Source organism: Rissa tridactyla, chromosome 1 (assembly GCF_028500815.1).
Source record: "Rissa tridactyla isolate bRisTri1 chromosome 1, bRisTri1.patW.cur.20221130, whole genome shotgun sequence".
Lineage (NCBI taxonomy): Eukaryota > Metazoa > Chordata > Aves > Charadriiformes > Laridae > Rissa > Rissa tridactyla.
Window position 1 is genome coordinate 77,629,928 of NC_071466.1, and position 21,523 is coordinate 77,651,450.

A 21,523-nucleotide genomic window follows, 5' to 3' on the forward strand; every position below is an offset into this window, starting at 1 on the left:
AGAGCACAGCAAGCCTCTGTGGACAGGGACAGCCCCTGTGGGGCTGGCATGGCTGCAGTGTGGTGCCAGCGAGAAAAGACAGAGAGCGAGCGACAGAGAGGGTGAGCGGCAGCATTACTGGTCCATGAAGCCATTGCGCCTGGCTCTAGCACCTGCGGCTTCATGACCCCGTGTCTCTCTATGGAAGTGCATGTCACACTGGGATTTGCTTTTCGGCTTTTCTTTTTTCCTTCCCCACCTTGCGAAGTCTCCTCTCTTTGAGTAACGACCCCATAAAGTTAGCAAAAATATTTCTCCCAGGACTACCTCAGCTTGTAAAATTGTTCGCTTCTGCCTGTCCCCAAAGCTGTTGGCAGTGACCAACACCTACCTTTGAGGGTGGAGGCACATCATGAGCTGTGAAGGGTGCGAAGAGTAAGCAGATACGCTTTTATTTGTTTAGTCTCTGTAGTAGGAAAGATGCATTTTTCACCTCTGAAATACTATTCCCGGAGCATCCTGCCCTTCTTTGAGTATACCAAGAGTAGGAAACAATTTTTTTTTCACCTTTTTGTCACTTGTCATCTGCAAATTTTTTCATCCTACACATACAGACAGCCAGGGCCACCTCCAGCACCGGGCGTGCATGAGTCCTGTTTTGTCAGACCGTACACCATGTTGCTGGAGGGAAGCTTGGGTTGCAGGGGCTGGTAACTTGCAGCAGGACAGTGGACATCCATGACCTCCAGGACTGTGCAAGGGCTAGGCTGGCTAAGGCCCAGATGGAAGCTTTCCTGTTTAAGAAGGGAAGCCTGGATACAAACAAGCCTTTTTTGATGCTTCTTAACCAGAAAGGTACAACCCCCTTCTCAGGAGGGAGAAGACAGCCCTGGTAATGTTGGAGCCGTGCAAGAGTAATTCCACTACTTATAATGTGAACAATATTCTTTGTTGGCAACATGGACAGAGGGACTGAGTGCACCCTCAGCAAGTTTGACGACAACACCAAGCTGTGTGGTGTGGTTGAAACACTAGAGGGAAGGGATGGCATCCAGAGGGGCCTTGACAGGCTTCAGAGGTGGGCCTGTGCAAGCCTCATGAGGTTCCACAAGGCCAAGTGCAACATCCTGCATGTGCGTCAGGGCAACCCCAAGCACAAATACTGTCTGGTCAGACAATGGATTGAGAGCAGCCCTGACGAGAAGGACCTGGGGGTACTGGTGGATGAGAAGCTCTACGTGAGCTGACAATGTGCACTCACAGCCCAGAAGGCCAACTGTATCCTGGGCTGCATCAAAAGATGCGTGGCCAGCAGGTCAAGGGAGGTGATTCTGTGTCTCTAGTCCACTCTGGTGAGACCCCACCTGGAGTACTGCATTCAGATCTGGGGCCCACAACATAAGAAGGACATGGATGTGTTGGAGCAAGTCCAGAGGAGGGCCACGAAGATGATCAGGGGGCTGGGGCATCTCTTTTATGAAGACAGGCTGAGAGAGTTGGGGCTGTTCAGCCTGGAGAAGAGAAGGCTCTGGGGACACCTTATAGCAGCCTTTCAATACCTAAAAGGGGCCTACAGGAAAGATGGGGAGGGACTCCTTGTCAGGGAGCGTAGCCATAGGACAAGGGGTAAAGGTTTTAAACTGGAAGAGGTTAGATTTAGACCAGATATTACGACGAAATCCTTTACTGTGAGGGTGGTGAGACACATTGAGCCAGTCAGAAAGTGAGCATCTTCCCAGTCAGCTATGAAAACAATGAACACAGTCTTCCTGCAGATTAGTTCCCTGCCCCGCCCCGCCCCCCCCCCCCCCTTTTTTTTTATTGTCTTTTCAGGACAATCTAACTTTCTTTAAAATGTTTTATTTTGCTAAAACAGAAGATCTTGCTTATAGCTGGCTCTGATTACAGTGTAAATCTTTAGGTAAAGCCAATAATTCTAATCTATTAGAACAGAATAAATGAGATCTACCTCAGAATAAATTTTGATAGTTTTGAATGACTTTTTTCCTATCCCTTGAGTTGTGACTGGTTCCCTTGTTACAGGTCTGGAATACAATCAACATGTGCATAATTTAAAAGGTATTTGAATCTGTGGGCTGTGCTAGAACGCAAGTGAATTTCTTACCCATGAGATTAATTCAAACTTCCCAGAGAAGTAAGAAAAAATATTTTTATATGACCATTCAAAACTGGCAATAATTAAAAATAACTGTCAATATACTTTTAACTGAAAAAGGGCATCATAAATAAACAGAAATGTTAAAAATGTTTGAGAACATTCATATTCCTAAATTCAGTTGTGAATGAGACTTGTGTCTATTTATGTTCCTTTTTTATATCACATTTTCTTCATCACTATAAAAGAAAAAATAGAGAATAGGAAAAAGAGGAGAAAAGAAGAGTATAATGCTTTTCAAATTGCATTTTCTCACATTAGCCTATCATTTTTTTAAAATGCCAGTTATAGAGAAGCAATGTTATTACATCAGAGAAAAAAATAAAAACTTTTGAGCAATAATCCATTTTATTTAATCTTTGTGTAAAATTCCCAGACAAATGAATGCATAAGAAGTTAGAACTAATGTTCTGACTTTGTCACACTTTCCTCTTTCATTTCTTTGCTTTCTGGACCAATGAAATTAACAATGAATGAACTTTTCATAGTAGGTAATAATAGACAATACTTACCTATTGTCTGAGGTACAAAAGCTTTGTAATAAGACAGTCCTCCTGAATTATTTCTCAGATCTCTTACAGTTATGTTTAAATTGATTTTTCTTGATGGTTGGAAATATATCTCTTTCATATGGCATCCAATATTTTTCTTCCTTGCATTTTTTATATATTGCTGGCATTCAAAATCTTTTCCTACGTGTCTGTGAGAAGGAAATATGAGTCTTGTAAATCAAGGACTTAGGTACAAAAACATGGTTTCATACTTATTTTGCACAAGACCCTTACCTGTATGAAAAAAAGATCTGGGTATCTTCAGGAGCTTCTGTTTTAATATGCCAGGTGCAATTGAAAAAAGAAATGTTATATATGATGCATGAAAGATTCTGAATATATACTGCAACAAAGAAAGGGGGAAAAAGAGTGAGTGATATTTATTTTCATGGATTTTTTAATAACAACATGATGGTTGCATTTGCAAACCCATTCTGTATCCTTATTTCTAGAAGCGTGAATAAGTGGTTGGTGAGAATAAATGGGTCTTTCAGCTTTTTGAACAATGGCAATTGAGAAGCACATCTGCTACTACCACCAAAAGCCTTACTAACCCACTTGAAGGACAAAATGTCCTGAATAGTATTTGAAAAGCTCTGCTTTTTTAAGATTTCCTGAAACCAGGTGATACAGTAGGCAATCTTCAAGACACATGAGTTGCCAGGGCAAATGGAGAGAGTAGTTGGGTAGTTCTGACATCTTGCTCAGCAGAGCTGGAGTTTTCTGAATCTGAACATGTCTAATAAAGGAAATAATTCTGCAATATTCCAAGGTGTTATGTGTCATCTTCTTTACAATTCCATGCCAAAAAAAAGTAGCATAAGGTAAAAATTAGCTTTCAGAAATGATATGTCTCCGAGTAAGACAGGACATTATCATGAACGCTTGGATGTCTTAATGACGTGTGGGAAATAGCTGACCTGGAGGTGCCTTGTAAGTAAATTCTGTCCAGCCACTCTCCTTAATTATGTCTTCTGTTTCTTTTGCAAGAAGTTGTGTTTTAACTTTAGCATTAAAACCAGAATGTAACTCAAGACGTATTGTCTTTTTCTTCTCCTTCAGTCTTTCCTAAAAGGAGGAAGAAGGAGGTGCATGATGGTAGATGGTACTAAGTATTGAAAGGGAAATTATGCCAATTCATCTACTGAATGAAGTAACACTTCATTTTGCTTTAAACTATCTGTAGTCATTGAACAACTTACTTACTTTTCTTTCATGAGTGGTATTGAAGAATTTATAACTCAAAATATACTTCACAGTGTAATTCTCAGTTTCTTCTTCTGTCAGGTTATTGTTCCAGGACAAGATAACTCTTGACTCATGCTTGGTAATCCACAGAATATTATGTAGCCCAAGATCATCTGCAATTACAATGAAATTACATAGAGGACGAGAGGGCCCACCACTGTGTACACAAAGGATTCGGCTCTCAGTAAGGCTTGCATACCCAGAAGTTTCCCCAGGAGCTCTGTTCTTACATGGAGCAGGTAGTTGCTGAGCTCTGTTGAATGTGACTGAATTTAGCATTGAGATTCATGTTTACCTATCTGCAGCTCCCAAAGTGTTAGGTGATTCACTTTTACCTGCCTTGGACACCTGTCCTGGCACAGGTCTCTGTTTCTCTCTATGAGCTGTAGAAAGTGCCATGATGATAAATTCAGATTAGACAGCAGAGGGCTGGAGCACCTCCCCTGTGAGGACAGGCTGAGAGAGTTGGGGTTGTTCAGCCTGGAGAAGAGAAGGCTTCAGGGGAGAATTTATTGCGGCCTTTCAGTACCTAAAGGGGGTTTATAAGAAAGACGGGGACAGACTTTTTAGCAAGGTTTGTTGCAACGGGACAAGGGGTAATGGCTTTAAAATAAAAAAGGGAAGATTTTGACCAGATATAAGGAAAAAATGTTTTTATTCCGAGGGTGGTAAAACACTGGAACAGGTTGCCCAGAGAGGTGGTAGATGTCCCATCCCTGGAAATATTCCAGATCGGGTTTTTTGGGGCTCTGAGCAACCTGATGTAGTTGAAGATGTCCTTGCTTATTGCAGGGGAGTTGGACTAGATGGCCTTTAAAGTTCCCTTCCAACCCAAACTATTCTATGATTCTATGATCTGGGATGGCTAGTGTAGGATGAACTGTTACGTAATATTTTACTTACCTACTGCATCTGGTTGTCCACTTGCCAAGCTAGTGGAAAATAGTGTCTTACGCTGGAAAAAACTTATTATCAGCATGACAGGAGCAACGGTAACACGTGCCATAGCAAATGTTTTGGGCCACAGATCTGCAGAAACTGAGACTCCTTATTTCCAAGCTTGGTTGAAAAAGCATTTAGCACATGATGTTTTCATTTTGCACCTGTGAAATAATATGAAACCATCACTTAACCACTTAAGTAATGTCTGAAGTATAAGAAGTAAGTATGAAATGACATATGTTTAATGGGTCTTGTTGATGGGTGCCTTCTATTCCCAGGATGTTTGTATTTAAGTGCACTCTTTAGGTGGGTGCCAGGGACAAAGAGGACACGTGTGCCACACTGAGCTGGTTTTGAATGGCAGTGCTGGTTAGATTGCAAGGCAAGACCACAGATATGACACTAGTGATACGCAAACCTACACCACAGAAATGACACTTACAGACACTGAAAGCAGACTGTTTGGGTAGGAGCCACTTGACATAACTTTGACTAGATACAAAACCAGCGGCTGTAACTGTTATGAGTTATCTATCTAGCCTCTAGTGGCAGTAGAGCAACTGTCACTTCGAGGTTGTGATTCATGTTACCTGGTTTAGATATCTGCTTTAGGAGGGTATGAACTGTAACTATCTAAGGAGAGATTAATCTTTCCATTTGCAAAAGTGACTATCGGCAAGTGTAATCAGGTGTTTGCTAAATTTGGGATACAGTGAGAACACAGATTCTGCAGTGGTCAAAGCTGGTTTTAGAAAGACATGATTGCTGTTTGATGGCTGAGTATTCATTCAAAGGTTGCTTAAATGTAAAACAACCTCTGAGATCTCACCAGTTTTTCACAGAATTAATACGCCTCTGTGTTCAGGGTCTTTCACTCACAAACTATCATCTGATTTATCTTGACCCTGATTGTTTTCCATACTAAAATCCTCACACACACTCTGTGTGTGTTATCCGTGGATTGGCAAAAGGACTCCTGGAGCCATATTAAAATGTTCGCAATACATTGACTAACAAGAGGCACTGGTCATGTAAAGGAAAATGTGTGGGTGTCCACCACATCCAAAAAGTCTGCAATAAGGTTACATGGAAAAAAAAAATACATGTACTTTCATTTATAAAGTTATTTTTGGTATAATGCAAACAAGAGGTCATTTAATGAATGCTGTCATTGTTCATGAAGTACTGTGAAAACTCATAACAAAATGCTTTAAGGCAGAGATTCCTCCACCTGGTTCATTCTGGTACCGATCTCAGCTGTAGCAGCAGCAGCAGATGTAGTATTCATGCCACATCACAGTGAGTAGATTCTGCTTGGTGTGCCCAGGAAAAAAGTCAGTTCTAATTGCCTGGAAAGGGAAGGGGTGAGTTGTTCTTACCCTCACTTCCCATTAATGATGCCCCTGGAATTGTAGGGTGTGTGGCAAAAGTCAGGGAAAACATAAAATGAAAACAAGGATTTTTCAAGGGTTTATAATTCAACATGCAGTGGTTGTAAAGGGCCCATCCATTCCCATGAGATGGAGCAATCAAAAATAGTCCTAGGAATATATATATGCTTCATTCAAATTTGGAGAAAGGGAAGACATTGAGGATGGAAAAGACTAAGTATGTTAAAATATTTGTGGCTGTTAGTAACGTGACTACTTTTGTGGAAAACACAGGCCAAAAGGGTACCTGAAACAGGAAAAGGAACAAAATAAATCTGAAAGTGGCAACAACTTTTGGTGCTAGAAACAAAAATAGAAATCATCTGTGATGTAATACAAATGCATTCAGTCGGAGAAAGGAAACACAGAGGCAGAGAAGGAAGAGTTTTAAAGTAAGTTTGAATAAACTTATAAAAAAACAACTGACTTGAGTCAAAGAAATGCATTTCAGGAGAGATCATTGCTAGTTCCTGGAGGTGACGTCTCCCTAGGAGTACCTTTTGCGCAGCACTGAGAGGCACTTCTCCACTCAGTGTGCAATGAACTCCTGCACCTTGCTCCCACAGGTGCTGCCATGGCAGACAGCGTCAGCAGACTGAGAATAGGACTAGACAAAGTTGCAGAAAGCAGATCTGAGAAAAGCTACTAAAAAGTGTCAGAGATGGATGTACCCTCCAACAACCCTAATTCAGCAGCTGTAGATGCTGGGGGGGAGAATGCGTTGCAGGAGGTGGCCAAAGTTGTGGATGATACCTAAGTAGCACCTTCTATTGCTGCTGCTGCAGACAGAACAGCAGACAGACCCCTGGGCTGACCCCACAGGGTTTTTCTTATGTCTATATGCAATGAATTAATCCACAGAAAACAGCAAACCAAAAGCAATGCAATATAAGGACACGCAAAGTTATCAGGAGGGAATGAAAAAACATCCATACATAAAAGGCTTTTGATCCATGACTTGTCAAAGAACCCATATTTCCATTCATGCCAGCATAGGAAAGCAGAAAGACAGGAGATTTCTTCTCAAACATATGCAGACAGGACTGTGGGTTTGTAATCCTGTGCTACGGAATGCTTTATGTTATTATATGGTGCTGAAGTTCAGTCCACGAAGTGCAAACTAAAATTCACTGCCTGACAAACCTTTTTAAAAAGGCTCTCTAGTCCTTTTGTCTCTGGAGAAATGCACACTAGCCAAATATACTGACAGACAGGCCAGTTAATCTAATGGGATAGAAATTATCTCAATAATCTAAATAATCTAAAAAGAAAAAAAAATCACTTTCTAAACAGTGCATGGTCAAACAGTACTTTCTTTTTAGTAAGAAAATACACTTAATATTTGAAAACAGTACTACAATGATTTTTTTTTGTTGTTGTTTTTGGTCTTTTGTTTATCGCCTTGCTTTCATTGCAGAGCTTCAACTACAGCCGATGCCTGTTGTTTGCTGCCCAGCAACGTCTAGTTTAGTGGGTTGCTGGAGTGAGAGAAAGGGGTGGTAACATAAGGCTGCCAACCCACACACCACAGCAGCTGCGGAGATGGTAAGGACTTGTGCAAAACCCACCTGGTGAATCTGGGAAGTAGACAGTCAGGGCAAGAAAATGAAAGCAACGAAACCAATCTTCACAAAACTGACTTAGAGCCGTTACTTTGAGTGTGAGGAAAATTAACTGTTTAACTTTAAAAATTCAAGAAATCTGAGTTTCCTGAAATTTAGATCTGTTCACTGTCTATGTGTCTGAATAAAGACGTTTTTGAAAAGTTTGTGGCACTGATTATTATATCTTCCTAAATACAAAAGTTAACATTTTAAGAAACAGCATTTTTTTTTTAATGTTTTCTTTTTTAAAAAAATAAAATTGTTCAAAAAGATGATTTCAAGTGCTCTTGAAAAATATATTGTGCCTAATTTAGAGGGTAAATTCAGTCATCAAGCAATAAAACTTTTTATATCTGGCTCTAATGCAGTCTTAGCTAAGGGAAACCACTAGGACTGTTTGTCTGATTAAGACTGCCTAAAACTTATGCTTCATTTAAGACTGTTGATTCATATTTTTCAAAGTGCCCATATCTGATAGCAGACAATGTTGAAACTGATAAAGGAATAATGAAATAAACAATATAGGTCAAATACACTTTAAAGGTCTGGATAGCTGAAGAGTCAAAACAGCAGTACCGTTTACATCCTTTTTTCAAACCTTACCTTCTTCTAAACGCATGTTAAATCCTGGATACCTGTGCATCGTTTGGGTTGAGAAGCAGGAGAGGTCAGCACTGGAGAATGTCTTGGTTTAAGACTGTAATGAGAAATTGATGCAAGGGACTTCCCTTTTCGCAAGTTACCCCCTCAGAAAAGCCCGTTTCCACTGCCACTTCCCGCTGTGGGACCGAAGCGCACCTCTGAATACGCGAACGGTAACTGGAACCTTACCTAAGTTCTTCGAAATACCTTGAAAGAGGCGCACCTCTGAATGACTAACTCAGTGGTCAGAGCTGTTACCATTTTTCCTCTTTGCACACGGAAGAGGAGGATTTCAAAACTTTTTACGTATTGTAATGAGCTTGTATCTTTTAAGGAAAAGTAAGATTATGAAAGAAATGAAATGACGTAGTGCAAGTGGTGGCTATGAAATTAAAATCTCCGAAAGATCGTACCCTACCTGCTATTATTCTGTTTTTTCAGTGGCTAATAAGCATCTTTCACTGCGCCCCAAATAAAAAAAAAAAACCAAAAAACAAACCAACAAACACAAACTAGACAGATAAACAAAAATCCCAGAACTAATGGAGGAACAAGAACAAGTAAATTTTGCATTTTGAACAGATATCACTGTCTGATTTACTCTCCATATCTGAAGCTTTGCCCAGCCTAGTCTCTGAAATTGTCCTGCTTTTGCCTGTTTTACTTTGTAAAAGGGTTTAGTTTGCAGTTATCACATATGAAATTGCAAGCCATAGCAGCATGTTATGAGTGGCATTCTATGGGGTTTGACTGCCTTGCCTTGACAATAAGTGGGTTTGAAATCAACTTACCACTTTATTCACACAAGCTGTTATTTTGCATTCCAGCCTTCCACCTGGAAAGAGGGGGAATAATGGATAAAATTTTTCATTTTTTTTCTAGGAATGGGGTTTGGAACAGATATACCTCTTTATTCATGTTAAAAAGTATATTTACTGAGAATCTGACCCCAGTTTTTGGTGCAAAAATAAACCTAAGGTTTCAAGAATGTGTTATTTACTGGCGTTTAAAAAATTCAAGATTTGGTCAAACTGTTATCTTCTTAAAAGTCTCATTTCACAAGCACTGCTACAAAGGGCTGAAGAGGTCAAGGAATATATTTTCTTTCCTTTACTAACTGGTGCTCTCCCGTACAAAGCATAGAAACTGTCTCTTCTGCTTTGCTTGTCTCCAACTTTAGCTACTGGGCACACAGCACAGAAATGCTGACAGAGGAAAGATCCCGTGCATCTCCCTCTCTTATCAAAGAGGTGTTAGGTGAAGTGGTAGAGACCTAAAGACTTCTCTCGTCCCAGGCAGAGGTTGTCACAGTTAAGTATAGAAATCTTTTTATTCTTTCCGTATGTAGGTTAAAAATACATGTTAAAAACAGTCAACCAACCAAAAAAAAAAAAAAAAAAAACAACCAAAGAGATACCATACAAAAGCCCGATGGAATGTTTCAACTTCTTACTATCAACCAAAGCCTTAAAAACTGCTGCTTTTTGTCTTGGATATACACCATGTGCCTCTTTCCTTTAATAATATTTTTTTTGCTGTGACTACTGTGACTGCTTTATATCCAGTTTAGATTAGAAAATAATATATTTAGGTCCATGTGTTATTTTATTGTTAGCACTAGATAATGCAATTATCCAAAGTAAGACCAAACCAACAGCCTTTACCTCGGTTTTGAAGTTTATCAGACATGAACTTACGGTGGGTGTGTACAAAAAAACCCATATTTTCTAACTACAGACCAGATGAAGGGAGGCAAATGATTCTTGAGAACTTTGACTATATTTATATTATATTAATATAATTTATAGAAATATATATAATGTATAATTTATACTATAGTTATATAATATATAATATACTATATATTTTTATATATAAATATTTTATATATAAAATATAATTATAAATATATATATTTAAGTGAGAAGAGTGTGACTTAGAATCTCAAATCCAATGGTAATTGTAGCAAACCTGACCACAGGCCCAGTACTTCATTTTTTAAAATGTAGAAAACTTACTTAATTTCCCATTGTTTCTTCTTCTGCTTATTAGCAAAACACGTAAATTTTATCCGGTTTAAGTGTGGTTTGTACATTGAGTTGATGGTAACACATTAGTAATTGCAGCATGTTTCTTTCAGTTTTCATACATCGATAAAATACTACCATTGCTGACTTCAGAGAAAAGCCATTAATTACCTGGTGGTATGTTTTCTGGAGTTTTCTTATAATTTAAAATAATTAAAGATGAAAAGGAAGAAAGCTACACCTCAGGGATTTATTTTTTATTTAATTTTCCCACATTGTTAATTTATTCCGAAAAGCAAGAATGGTAGGAATTCAAAACCTTTTTCCATCCTTAGTAGACTCTCACGCTGAACTGAATAAGTTCCAGTTCATCGAAGTGCTGCATTGGAACAACACGTGGATTTGGGCTGATCAAATGGCGTGTCATACAATTAAGAATTTCCATAAAGCCAAAGCACTGTGCAATACTTGACCCAGGGTTTAGTCATCCATAAAGCCAATGCTCTAAGCAAACTTCAGTACTTAGCAGCCATTTCTTTCATAGTCATCCCAACCCTGAGTTGAGCTAGTTCCAGCGAAGTCCCATGCGTGTGACTAAAGGACGTGGGTTTTCCCTTCTCATGTTCCCTCAAAGCCTAGTTTGTTGTGTCAGCACCACCAGTGTTTGTAATCATGAGATGGGGGCATTTGGGGTGCTCTTTAGTTCAACCTTTGTTTACACCAAACAAGGAAGAGGGGAAAACCTCATCTTTTGCTTTGCACTGATGTGAAAATGAAGTTTCCGAGATTTGGTCTGCTGAAAATGAAATGTTTGCCTGCAAAGGGGTAGTGAGGCGGTCTTCAAGGATATCAGTAAGGTAAACAGAGTGTCCTGAAAGTAATATGTACTTGTTAGCAGAAGGGAGTTTTGACATCATGGTTTTCTACTGCAATGACTAAATTACCACCATTTGGGTCTCTTAGTCCTGTTTTGAAACCGATCTCATGTTTCTGTTTCACATAACAGGGATGGCAGCTGTCCATGTGGCCTTCTACTCTGCATTGGCAGTCTCAAAATGTAGCATTTCTTTTGTTGTGGATTACTTTTGTAACACTTTTCAAACTAGAGAGATGCATATGTACATATATCAACGCAAGGCTTGCCAGAGAAAGTAATTTCTTGGAGAAGATGTCTCTTTCCAAAAATTACCAGCTACAGAAAATTGACATTGTTGACAGTAAAAGGAAACTTCTGATACAACACCTCTGTTCTGGTTTCTCTGTTTGTCTACAACTGTAGAGGTTAATATCAATTGCAGTCAAATCCTACATGCAGAGATTTATGAGGCAGCAATGTGCAGGTTTGGGGTACACTGTGGGGTACGCTGACTTTGCATCAGGAGTGAGAATGAGCCCTATAAAGGTACGCAATACTGTATAGACATGCTTGTTCTCAGCTAATCAGGAGGAATCCGTGACAAGTTTGAATTAAAAAGAGAGTGCTGATAATATTGCGATTAAAAATCCAATAGACTAAATCAGACCCATTTAACACCTACTGTAGGATATACACTACTGCTATGGGGGAGGGAAAGGTGAGGAAAAGATGGGGATAAAATAGAGCCCTAAGCTTTTCCGAATGAGGAACTGAGGCAGGGAGAGATTGTACAAATTATCCAAATCACACCGGAAATAGATGAAATAGCTAGGAATTTTTACTAATCTAAAATTTCCATTTTAAACTTTGTCAATACCTAGAAAAATTCAGAACACTGGTCAGGAGCTGATATCTCATTATGCATACAAATTCCCCTGGGGTGATGGTGAGATCAGTGATGAATCACAACAATTGTGATGACAAGCAGCCTAAGAGGGTAAGGCTTGAAATAATGGCTTATCTTTTAGTGTGAAAACAAGAGATATGCATCCTGAATATTTCTAGGAAGAGAGCCTGCTGTGTTATAAAAGATAAGCTATGTTTCATAACCATTACCCTTCTTTCAAGGGAACTAGTAAAATATAGCCTAACACACAGAAAATTCTTAGACATTTAAGAGCATATATATTGGCATCTGATTGCTAATTTATGCAAATATTCCTGATCAGATATTCAACATTGACAACAGAATACTTAACATACATATTTTATCAGCTACAAACTTGTACACTGTGTAGTCTCTGTGTGTGTGTTAGTGTGTTAGTAGAGACTAACACTACTATGTGTGTTAGTAGAGACTAACAACGCATGTTGTCATGTGAACCTTTATTTATGCTTAGCTCTTAGAGTCCATTTGAATCATTTGATGGCTGTTGTGCCTCAAACAGCAACTCTGCATCATCACAGGTGTGTGATGTGCCCATTTCTGTATTGAAACTACTAAGATCCACGTATATCACCATATATCTCAAAGAGGCAGAGACCTCAAAGCCTCCTTCTTTAATTCTGTTTATCACTCCGCATTCCCAGTTAACAGGATGAAACTGAGCTACTAACCCACTGCATCAGTCTAGACTATCTTCCCACTAGACCTGTACTCCACTCCTGCAGGATTTTAGCAGCTACCTGGAGTGCATAGTGCATGGACAGAGAACGAATGAGGGAGCAGACACTGCTGGGAGGAGGCAGATGGGGAATACGTTAAGATACATATGCTCTTTTTTTTCCTCAGTCAAAAGTCTGGGGATTGTATTAATCCTACAGTTTAGGACTAGGATTCGAACACCTGCAAACTGTCATCTACAAGAAGTTAGTTGTCCAGATATCCATCACATCTAATGGAGATCTAGCTAAAGTAATGAGTGAACCACAGAGAGAGAGGAGGGGTTGGGTGAGGACAAGACTCATCTCACCTTCAGGTAGACCTGTACAGTAAATCTGATAAACTGTAAACTGCATTGATTAGATCTCTGCTCATTGCAATTGAATTTCAGACCCCTAAAATTCTTACAAACGCAATCCCTGCTCCCCCTGTTTGGATAAAACCTTTGAAAACTGGCAAATTGAAAAAAGCAATGGACTCTGAATAAACCCCTTTTTTTCTCCCATGTCTTTAGTGGAGCATCATTAGTTTCTCTCCATGCTGCTTCTATACAATTCATTTAAAAATGTCCTTCAGAATGGTTCATTCTATTTTCCTTCCCAGTTGGTATGCAGAAAACATTTCAGGTGCTCAAAAACAATCCTTAGCCTTATAACATCTTTAAACTTCAAGTCTTAATTTTCATTCTTCTGACATTTAAGAACTAGGATTGTCTCTGGCAAAGCTTCTATTGATTCACAAATCATTATTAAAAGACTGCTTCCTATCTAGATTACTGAAGATTTTGTAAAGTGCTGCCTTCTGCATCCTCCATCTGATTATTTCGACTCATAAAGCAGTATTTGATAAGGAGTCTTCTAGTGCTACCATGGGGCATTCTTTGCCAAGCCAAGAAAGACAACATAGATGTGCAGATGATGTACTCAGTGAAGACAAGCATATTTGTGTCCTTTACAGTCAAATCTGGAGGGGAAAAGTGTCTATCTGCCTGCTACAGCCATCATTTTTGGAAGAACTTTCTCACTCTTGTGACACTCCTCCCCTACTAAACTCTAGTTGCTTAAGATCACAATAGTGAAAAGCAGCATTTACCACTCAATTGAAAGAAAATTGACTCATTGCCAAACAGTCTGATGATATAAAATGCACTAGAGACAGGCAGCGGGAAAATGTCTATCCAACTGCCAAGTGCAAGTAAATAAATAACTTGTTTGTGAAACAGCTTCTGCTAATCTCAGTTCCAAAACATGTCAACCTCTTTACAATTGAACCGTCTAACAAAATCATTCTCATTGGCTGCTTCACCTACAGAGAGTTTCAAAAATTCATTCTGTATTAGAGAAAGATATGTTTCTCGGCTCTCTGGTCAGCACTCTTAAATATTGGTCAACCTTGATAATTGTGCTTATTTAGACTTCTATCTCCTTATTACTAATCTGGAGTTCATCAACAAAAATTCTTCCATTGCGTTCTTGTGGTCTCTCAGTCTGCTATCAGTGAGAACGCACTGAGCAAGAAATCACACTGAAAGACAGTGAGCTGGGTCTGTTCATCACGACACTTCTGAAGCATTGCCATAGCTCTGTTTGGAGCAACCATTACATGTGCTCTTTGAAGCAACTCTATTCTCACCCAAAAAGACTGACTTATCTACAGGCACTGTTATTTGTCATTGGCTAAAAAAAATCTGTAAAGATTTTGATAAAATCTTAAAATGTTAGACATTTGGCAAATGTGATTTATTCTAAATTTTAGGAAGTTTTGTTAAGAAGAGCCTTCTGAAATTCACAACTTTGCCTGAAAATAATTTGAGAGTTCAAGGGTTTTTTGCAGTTTCCTGGTGAAGGGTACTTGATTTTTCTGACTAAATAATACATTTTTTGCTTGAGGGTTACTGGATAGAAAATGAAGGAGGTGGAGGAGAAACTGGGTTAAAATGTGTCAGTCAAAGGAGGGCTGCTGTAGCACAGCCCTGACTTCCTTCACAGAGGAGAGTTTCCACCTCTGGGAAGAATTTGAGAGAAGGGGATAAACCTTGTCTGAAGTTTAAAAAAGAAATTATGTTAGGACCTACCTTTTGGAGAGGTTCACAGCTGTTGCAGTCTGTACATGATTCACTTCTTCAGTCCCACAAGAAGGACACACACCTTTATGATGGAGAAGATGAAAGGACGCAGCCCTCTATGGTGTCATTTCCAACTGCGAAGCTTAGGTAATTCCCCATTTAGCACACTGGAGAGTCCCAATGAGACTTGCTTCTCATTCTGAGGCAATTTCTCAAAGCTGTAGCTTCCACTAGGGATCAAGCTTGCCAAACATTTCCAGATCCTCTCCTGCACTCAGTCCAATGCTACTTGCCCTTATCCCGCAGATCAGCTTGCTCACCTCCCTGTGTGCAACCAGATCAGCTAACTAATAAATCAGTCAGATCCCTTTTCAGTCCCAGGCACTACTTCCTTTTACAACCTTTACTAGTGTACTTGATCATGCAAGCAGTACCAGCTCTTTTGACACAAGAGGACTCAAAGTTTGCCCGGCTGAGTCAGGGTTGTTATCACTCTGTTAGGCTGCACCCTGCATTAGGCTGAGTCACATTAATTTAAACCACTTCCATTTGGTTTTATCTGGCAAGTGTATGTGGCTAAATGTTTTTCTTCCTTTTTAGCAGTTGTTCCTTAGGTTAACAAAGGTTTCTTTCTAAAGAATCATTGTAAGTGTTCCAATAGCTAGAAAAATCTAAGAGGAAGATAAAGATTTACAAACATGACAGAGCTAGCTAATTTGCAGTAGGTAACCCCACCACTGAAACTAACAGTGCCAGTATCAGTGCAGAAGCCATTTACAGCACTGTGAAAAGATCTATCTCTACATCAGGAGGATAAAATTAATCTGACATTACTTAGGTATCTGTCAAAGATCCTTAAGTTTGGGCTTATAACCTTGGGTTCCCGTCACAGAGAATAAGGATTAATGAACTTGTCATGATTTAGGTGCTTGTTACAAGTTGAATCTCATCCCATAAGGCAGAGCAAATGAATTATCCCCTGGATAATTCAGAGTCTCGCTCTCTGGGGTGAGACTCTGGATTAGACTTGGATATGATTTTTAGATGGTTAACATTAGAGATGTGGGTTTGGAATGACTTTTCTAATAACAACTGACTTGTAGATATGAATTAGGATCTCATCTTTGGGAAAATAGCCTCAAACTTAAACCAAAGCCTCTTTTGGGTACATCAGATGAAGACTGTTCAATACTTCCTCTCCTGAAATTGCTAGTAACCTGTCTTGACTGGGTGATTATCTCTGATAAGTATACTATTTACGTTAAAGAGCAAGAAATGTCCCTGCATGCTCTGACCTGTAACTATTTTCTGGTGAGAATGACTGTACAGAGGTTACGTGAGCTCAATTTTAATTCACTCTTCTGTTTATTTTAGGAAGAAAAAGCAAAGCACTAGAAATCTATTTTAATATGCATTTGGTGTAGCTGGCCAGATGTGGTGATAGGTGTGTCCAGGACTGCAGGGGCGGCCCCTGTGAGAAGACAGCAGGGGCTGCCCTGTATCCTATTCCAGCCAGCTCCAAAGGACCCACAGCAGGACACAGCTGAGCCCAGCAGCCAAGGGAAGGGCTCTGGGAAATATGTTTTCCTCTGGGAAAACATATTTAAGAAAGTGGGGGAAGGGAGGGAAAAGCTAGATAGAGAGAGGAGGAGGGAGCAAAAAGAGTGAGAAAAAGCAGAGGGAACACCAAGGTTGGAGGTGCTCTGTCATGGAGCAGAGATTCATTGCAGCCCATGAAGGAGGCGTACTGGAGCAGAGAACAAGCAATAGGAGGAAGGAGCAGTGGAGATGAACCACTCATGTATTGATCATAGCGCCCCCAAGTCCCAATCCCCACGCACCACTCGGGGAGGCAAAGGAGTGTAAAGTGCAGCAGTGAGGTGGAACCTGTGCAGGAGTGGGGGAAGGCAGGTGGGTTTTAATGTTTTTTTTTGTTTCTCACTACCCATACCTGTTTGAACTGACAATAAATGAAAGTTAATTTTCCCCAAGTCAAGTCTGTTCTGCTCACAGTGGTAGCTGGTAAGCAATCTCCCTGTCCTTATCTCAACCCATGAGCTCTCATTCCTGTTTTTTTCCTATTTTCTCCCTGCCCAACTAAGGAGGGTGAGTGAGCAAGCAACTGGATGGGAGTTCGGTGGTTAGCCAAAGTTAACACACCACAGTATTGCAACAAAATATGACTTTTAACTGATTTAGACCATATAGTCCTGCAGAAGCAGATGACGTTTGCAGCTGGCATGCTTACTTTTACTTTATCTCACTTAGAGTTACCAATACCTGAAGGAGAAATTGCTGAAGAGGTGTTTTTCTACCAAAGCCAGCCCTTCTGCTGACCATCTCCTGTTAGATCAGACCTATGACCACATGCCTGTTTTTTTGACATGTCCTCTTTGAACAGAAAGATTAGCCAAATCAAGAAAAAAATGTGATCAACAGGCCAGTAGAGAAGGCCGCTAAATCTGAGAAAGACATGTCATATGATGAAGATGGACCGCAGCCAGGCCTGGGATCTTTTCTATTCAAAAGTAGTCTGGGAATGTTTAACATTGTAGATATTATGGGAGTCTGTATGGATTTAGTAATGATAATGCAGAACACATTACTGTTGTAAGGTTGTAACCTTATCTTTGGAGGGGATTTGTTCTCTTCATTTGCTCTGTGACTTTGGTCATTGCTCACCCTTTCAACTGTGCTATACAAGTATTATATTCAGACACACCTCCTGTAGAGACTGCTGCCAGAAATGTTCAGGGTGTCTGGGTTTGATGAAGACTATCAAGGCTTTTTCAGTTGGTCTTTCCGTGTGATTTCAACTAAGTAAGCATTATCACTAAAATAAAGGCTGTGTGGTAAGAATGGATTGCCAGAGTTTGAAGCACAGGACAGCCACCAAGCAAATGTCTCAAAGAGCACTATGGGTATCCTGACACTGCTGAGCGTAGAACCATCATCAGGTGTCATATTAGAGATGTTCATACACTAAGTTACAGACGAGGTCCTAACAGCACCCAGAATTGAAGTGCCATAGAAACAAACAAGGTCTCCTTAAGAACTTACTACTTGCACTGCACCCATTTATGTCTTACTGAAATAGTATCCCATTGCTGGTTCAGAAAAGTGCATATTAGAGAGGCTGGGGCAGTCTCACAGGGTCAACAGCTCAGTGTGTGCTGTTTTACAGCTAAAAACAGAGTTGCTGTAACAGAGAGACTACCCCCATATGGGTGGAAATGTTAGTAATAACTATTCAATCATAGAATCACAGAATGGTTCAGGTTAGAAGGGACCTTAAAGATCATCCAGTTCCAACCCCGCTGCCATGGGCAGGGACACCTCCCACTAGACCAGGCTGCTCAAAGCCCCATCCAGCCTGGCCTTGAAGATTTCCAGGGATGAGGCATCCACAACTTCTCTGGGAAACCTGTTCCAGTGCCTCACCACCCTCACAGTAAAGAATTTCTTCCTGATATCCAATCTAAATCTCCTCTCCTTCAGTTTGAAACCTTTACCCCTCGTCCTATCGCTACACTCCCTGATGAAGAGTCCCTCCCCATCTCTCCTGTAGACCCCCTTCAGGTACTGGAAGGCTGCTATAAGGTCTCCCCGGAGCCTTCTCTTCTCCAGGCTGAACAACTCCAACTCTCTCAGCCTGTCCTCATAGGAGAGGTGCTCCAGCCCTCTCATCATCTTTGTGGCCCTCCACTAGACCTGTTCCAACAGGTCCATATCCTTCTTGTGCTGAGGACTCCAGAACTGTATGCCGTACTTGGTGTGGGGTCTCACCAGAGTGAAGTAGAGGGGTAGAATCACCTCCCTCAATACGCTGGCCATAATTCTTTTGATGCAGCCCGGGATGCGGTTGGCTTTCTGGGCTGCAAGTGCGCATTTCCGGCTCATATTGAGTTTTGAGCTACCAGCACCCCCAAGTCCTTCTCCTCGGGGCTGCTCTCAAGCCATCCTCTGCCCAGCCTGTATTTGTACCTGGGATTGCCATGACCCAGGTGCAGGATCTTGCACTTGGCCTGGTTGAACTTCATGAGGTCCACACGGGCCCACCTCTCAAGCCTGTCCAGGTCCCTCTAGATGGCACCCCTTCCCTCCAGCGTGTCAACCGCACCACATGGTTTAAAAAGTACTGTATATTTTCTGAATATCTCAAAGGAAAAATGACACCAGCTTGAAAAATAGAGACTAAATAGTTGCCAAAAAGACTTGAAATAAAGAAAATAAAACCACCAAAACGCAACTAGCTTGGATAATATATCTCACAAACTTAAACAGATTAATGAATGAGGTACTTCTAAAAAGAACAGTACTCTAGTTCAAAACCTCACTAGAAAGTAACAATTAGAATATGGTAAGCCCAAGTTTACTAAGAAATGTGGAAAGGCAGAGGAAGAACACCATTAATTTACTTCTTTAACATTTTGCCGCACAATACTCAGCCCAGTCTAGACTGGAAATGACTGAAGAACCTGAGGACAATTCTCTGTGAGTCAGAGTATTATAGCGAGTGCATGGGAAAGAAATTAAAGTACTTACGTTACTGCAATTTCAGACAGATGAGACAGATGCATATCAGCTTTCTGGGAATAATTAGTAGATTGCCATTGCAACTTAAAAGGCAAAGGAATTCTGAAATGAAGAAATGTCTTTTAAGTGGATATATTTGTATCTGCACAAATCGGGTTCAGTTATCATTATTGTCAATGAAAAGAAATACGCGCTGACAAAACAACATTCCCCTCAGCCTGTTTATTTTTGCCCAGAAAGTATCAGGGGAGGGGAGGGGAGGGGAGGGAAGGGAAGGGGAGGGGAGGGGAGGGGAGGGAAGGGAAGGGAAGGGAAGGGAAGGGAAGGGAAGGGAAGGGAAGGGAAGGGAAGGGAAGGGAAGGGAAGGGAAGGGAAGGGAAGGGAAGGGAAGACTAGGAGTGAGTAATGTTCGTAGCTAAAAATCTTTATCTAATCTCCATTTTTCCACTTTTTAAACAATGTGTTGCACATGAAGTAAAAGAGTAAGGTGAAATGTTAACACCAAACATTTCATTTTGTGGGAGACTGGATTTAGATTTCAAATTATGATAGATTCTAACAGGTTATTTCCTAATGAAGAGCTCCAACAAAGAATCCAAGTCCATTTTGCAATGAATATATTAGGTATGTAGTTTCTTCCTAAATACTATTTCTATTACTACATGAATAAAAATTATCCCAGTACAAGAGCCTTTATTTGATACAAAGTTTTGCTCCACAGTATAGGTTTGTGTTTGACAAGGGCATCTCTGTTCCTTCCCTGACAGCTTAAAATCTATAGCATTACATGTTTCCATATTTGTCTGCTTTGATTCAGAGCCTGAAATAAGAGCTCAGAAGCATGAGCTTTGGAGAATATTCACTACAATCGTATTTTACATTGAGCCATTAACTACTGTAAGTCTTTGGATGCACCCATCCAGCCAATTCCATAGACATCTAACGGTCCTTCAAACTGATATCTCTGCAATCTAGATGCAGGAGTGTTGTGAGGGACCATATCAAAGGCCTTGCAGAAGGGATTTACATAGAGATGATTTGAAATTCAGAGTTTGGAATGCATGAGCAGAAATGCCCAGCATAGATAAACCTGTGTCTTAGAATTTAATGCATGTAGTGGCCCAATGCTTACAGAAAAATGTGGACCTTTTCCTTCTGAAATTAGGATATGTTTTGTCAGTATTTGGAGGGGAACAATTAAACAGAACAAAACAGACACAAACTGAAGGGCAGAGTGTCTAAAAGATGACTGGGTACAATCAAGGAGGAAAATTAAGCCCTCTGAAAACTACATGTGGCCTTCGTCTTGTATGCAGGCAGCACCTTGCTGCTTTACAGGTTGAGTAATTAGCCTTTGTTTCTGTGACTTGGGAAGATTCTCAAAGTGACCACATGATGGTAGCCTACGATCAGAGACAAGCAAGTTAAATCATGAAAGTAAAGGAAATAAGGTGGAAAAATACTTCTTGTAAATTGAAATCAAGATAAACATCAGGACCAGTCACTGCCACACAGTGAGGAGCTAAGCTATATTTCATCTTTGAAGTAGTGTAATATCCACAACAGGACTATATAGTGTACCTACTGGATAGTCCTCTACTGAGATATGCAAAGTGTCTGGGGTGCTGCACTGTTATGGACAAATTCATGTCTAGCAAACTTCTGCTTACACTTCCCTTACCACATGAGGTCAGCCTATCATCAGATGTGGTTGCTTGCAATTTTCCCTTTTCTTCTAAAGAGCAAAACAGAAGTAGTAAAAGGTTTTGTTGCAGTTTACGCCCAGCTGGCAACTAAGCCGCCT

At 40.3% G+C, this 21,523-nt stretch overlaps 1 protein-coding gene across 2 annotated transcripts in view; it reads right to left on the minus strand.

Moving 5' to 3' along the window:
- Window positions 1-21,523, minus strand: part of LOC128917576 (interleukin-5 receptor subunit alpha-like) — a 35,456-nt gene that overhangs the window by 13,740 nt on the left and 193 nt on the right. For both annotated transcript variants that reach the window (XM_054220891.1, XM_054220882.1), the window contains exons 2-10: window positions 19,729-19,821; window positions 15,193-15,265; window positions 9,364-9,407; window positions 8,534-8,627; window positions 4,858-5,057; window positions 3,913-4,067; window positions 3,627-3,774; window positions 2,941-3,049; window positions 2,668-2,855 (exon numbers count right to left, since the gene is read on the minus strand). In XM_054220891.1, the coding sequence (XP_054076866.1) occupies window positions 2,668-2,855; window positions 2,941-3,049; window positions 3,627-3,774; window positions 3,913-4,067; window positions 4,858-4,960 (703 nt within the window). In that variant the 5' untranslated portion in view covers window positions 4,961-5,057; window positions 8,534-8,627; window positions 9,364-9,407; window positions 15,193-15,265; window positions 19,729-19,821. The remainder of the gene's footprint in view (window positions 1-2,667; window positions 2,856-2,940; window positions 3,050-3,626; window positions 3,775-3,912; window positions 4,068-4,857; window positions 5,058-8,533; window positions 8,628-9,363; window positions 9,408-15,192; window positions 15,266-19,728; window positions 19,822-21,523) is intronic.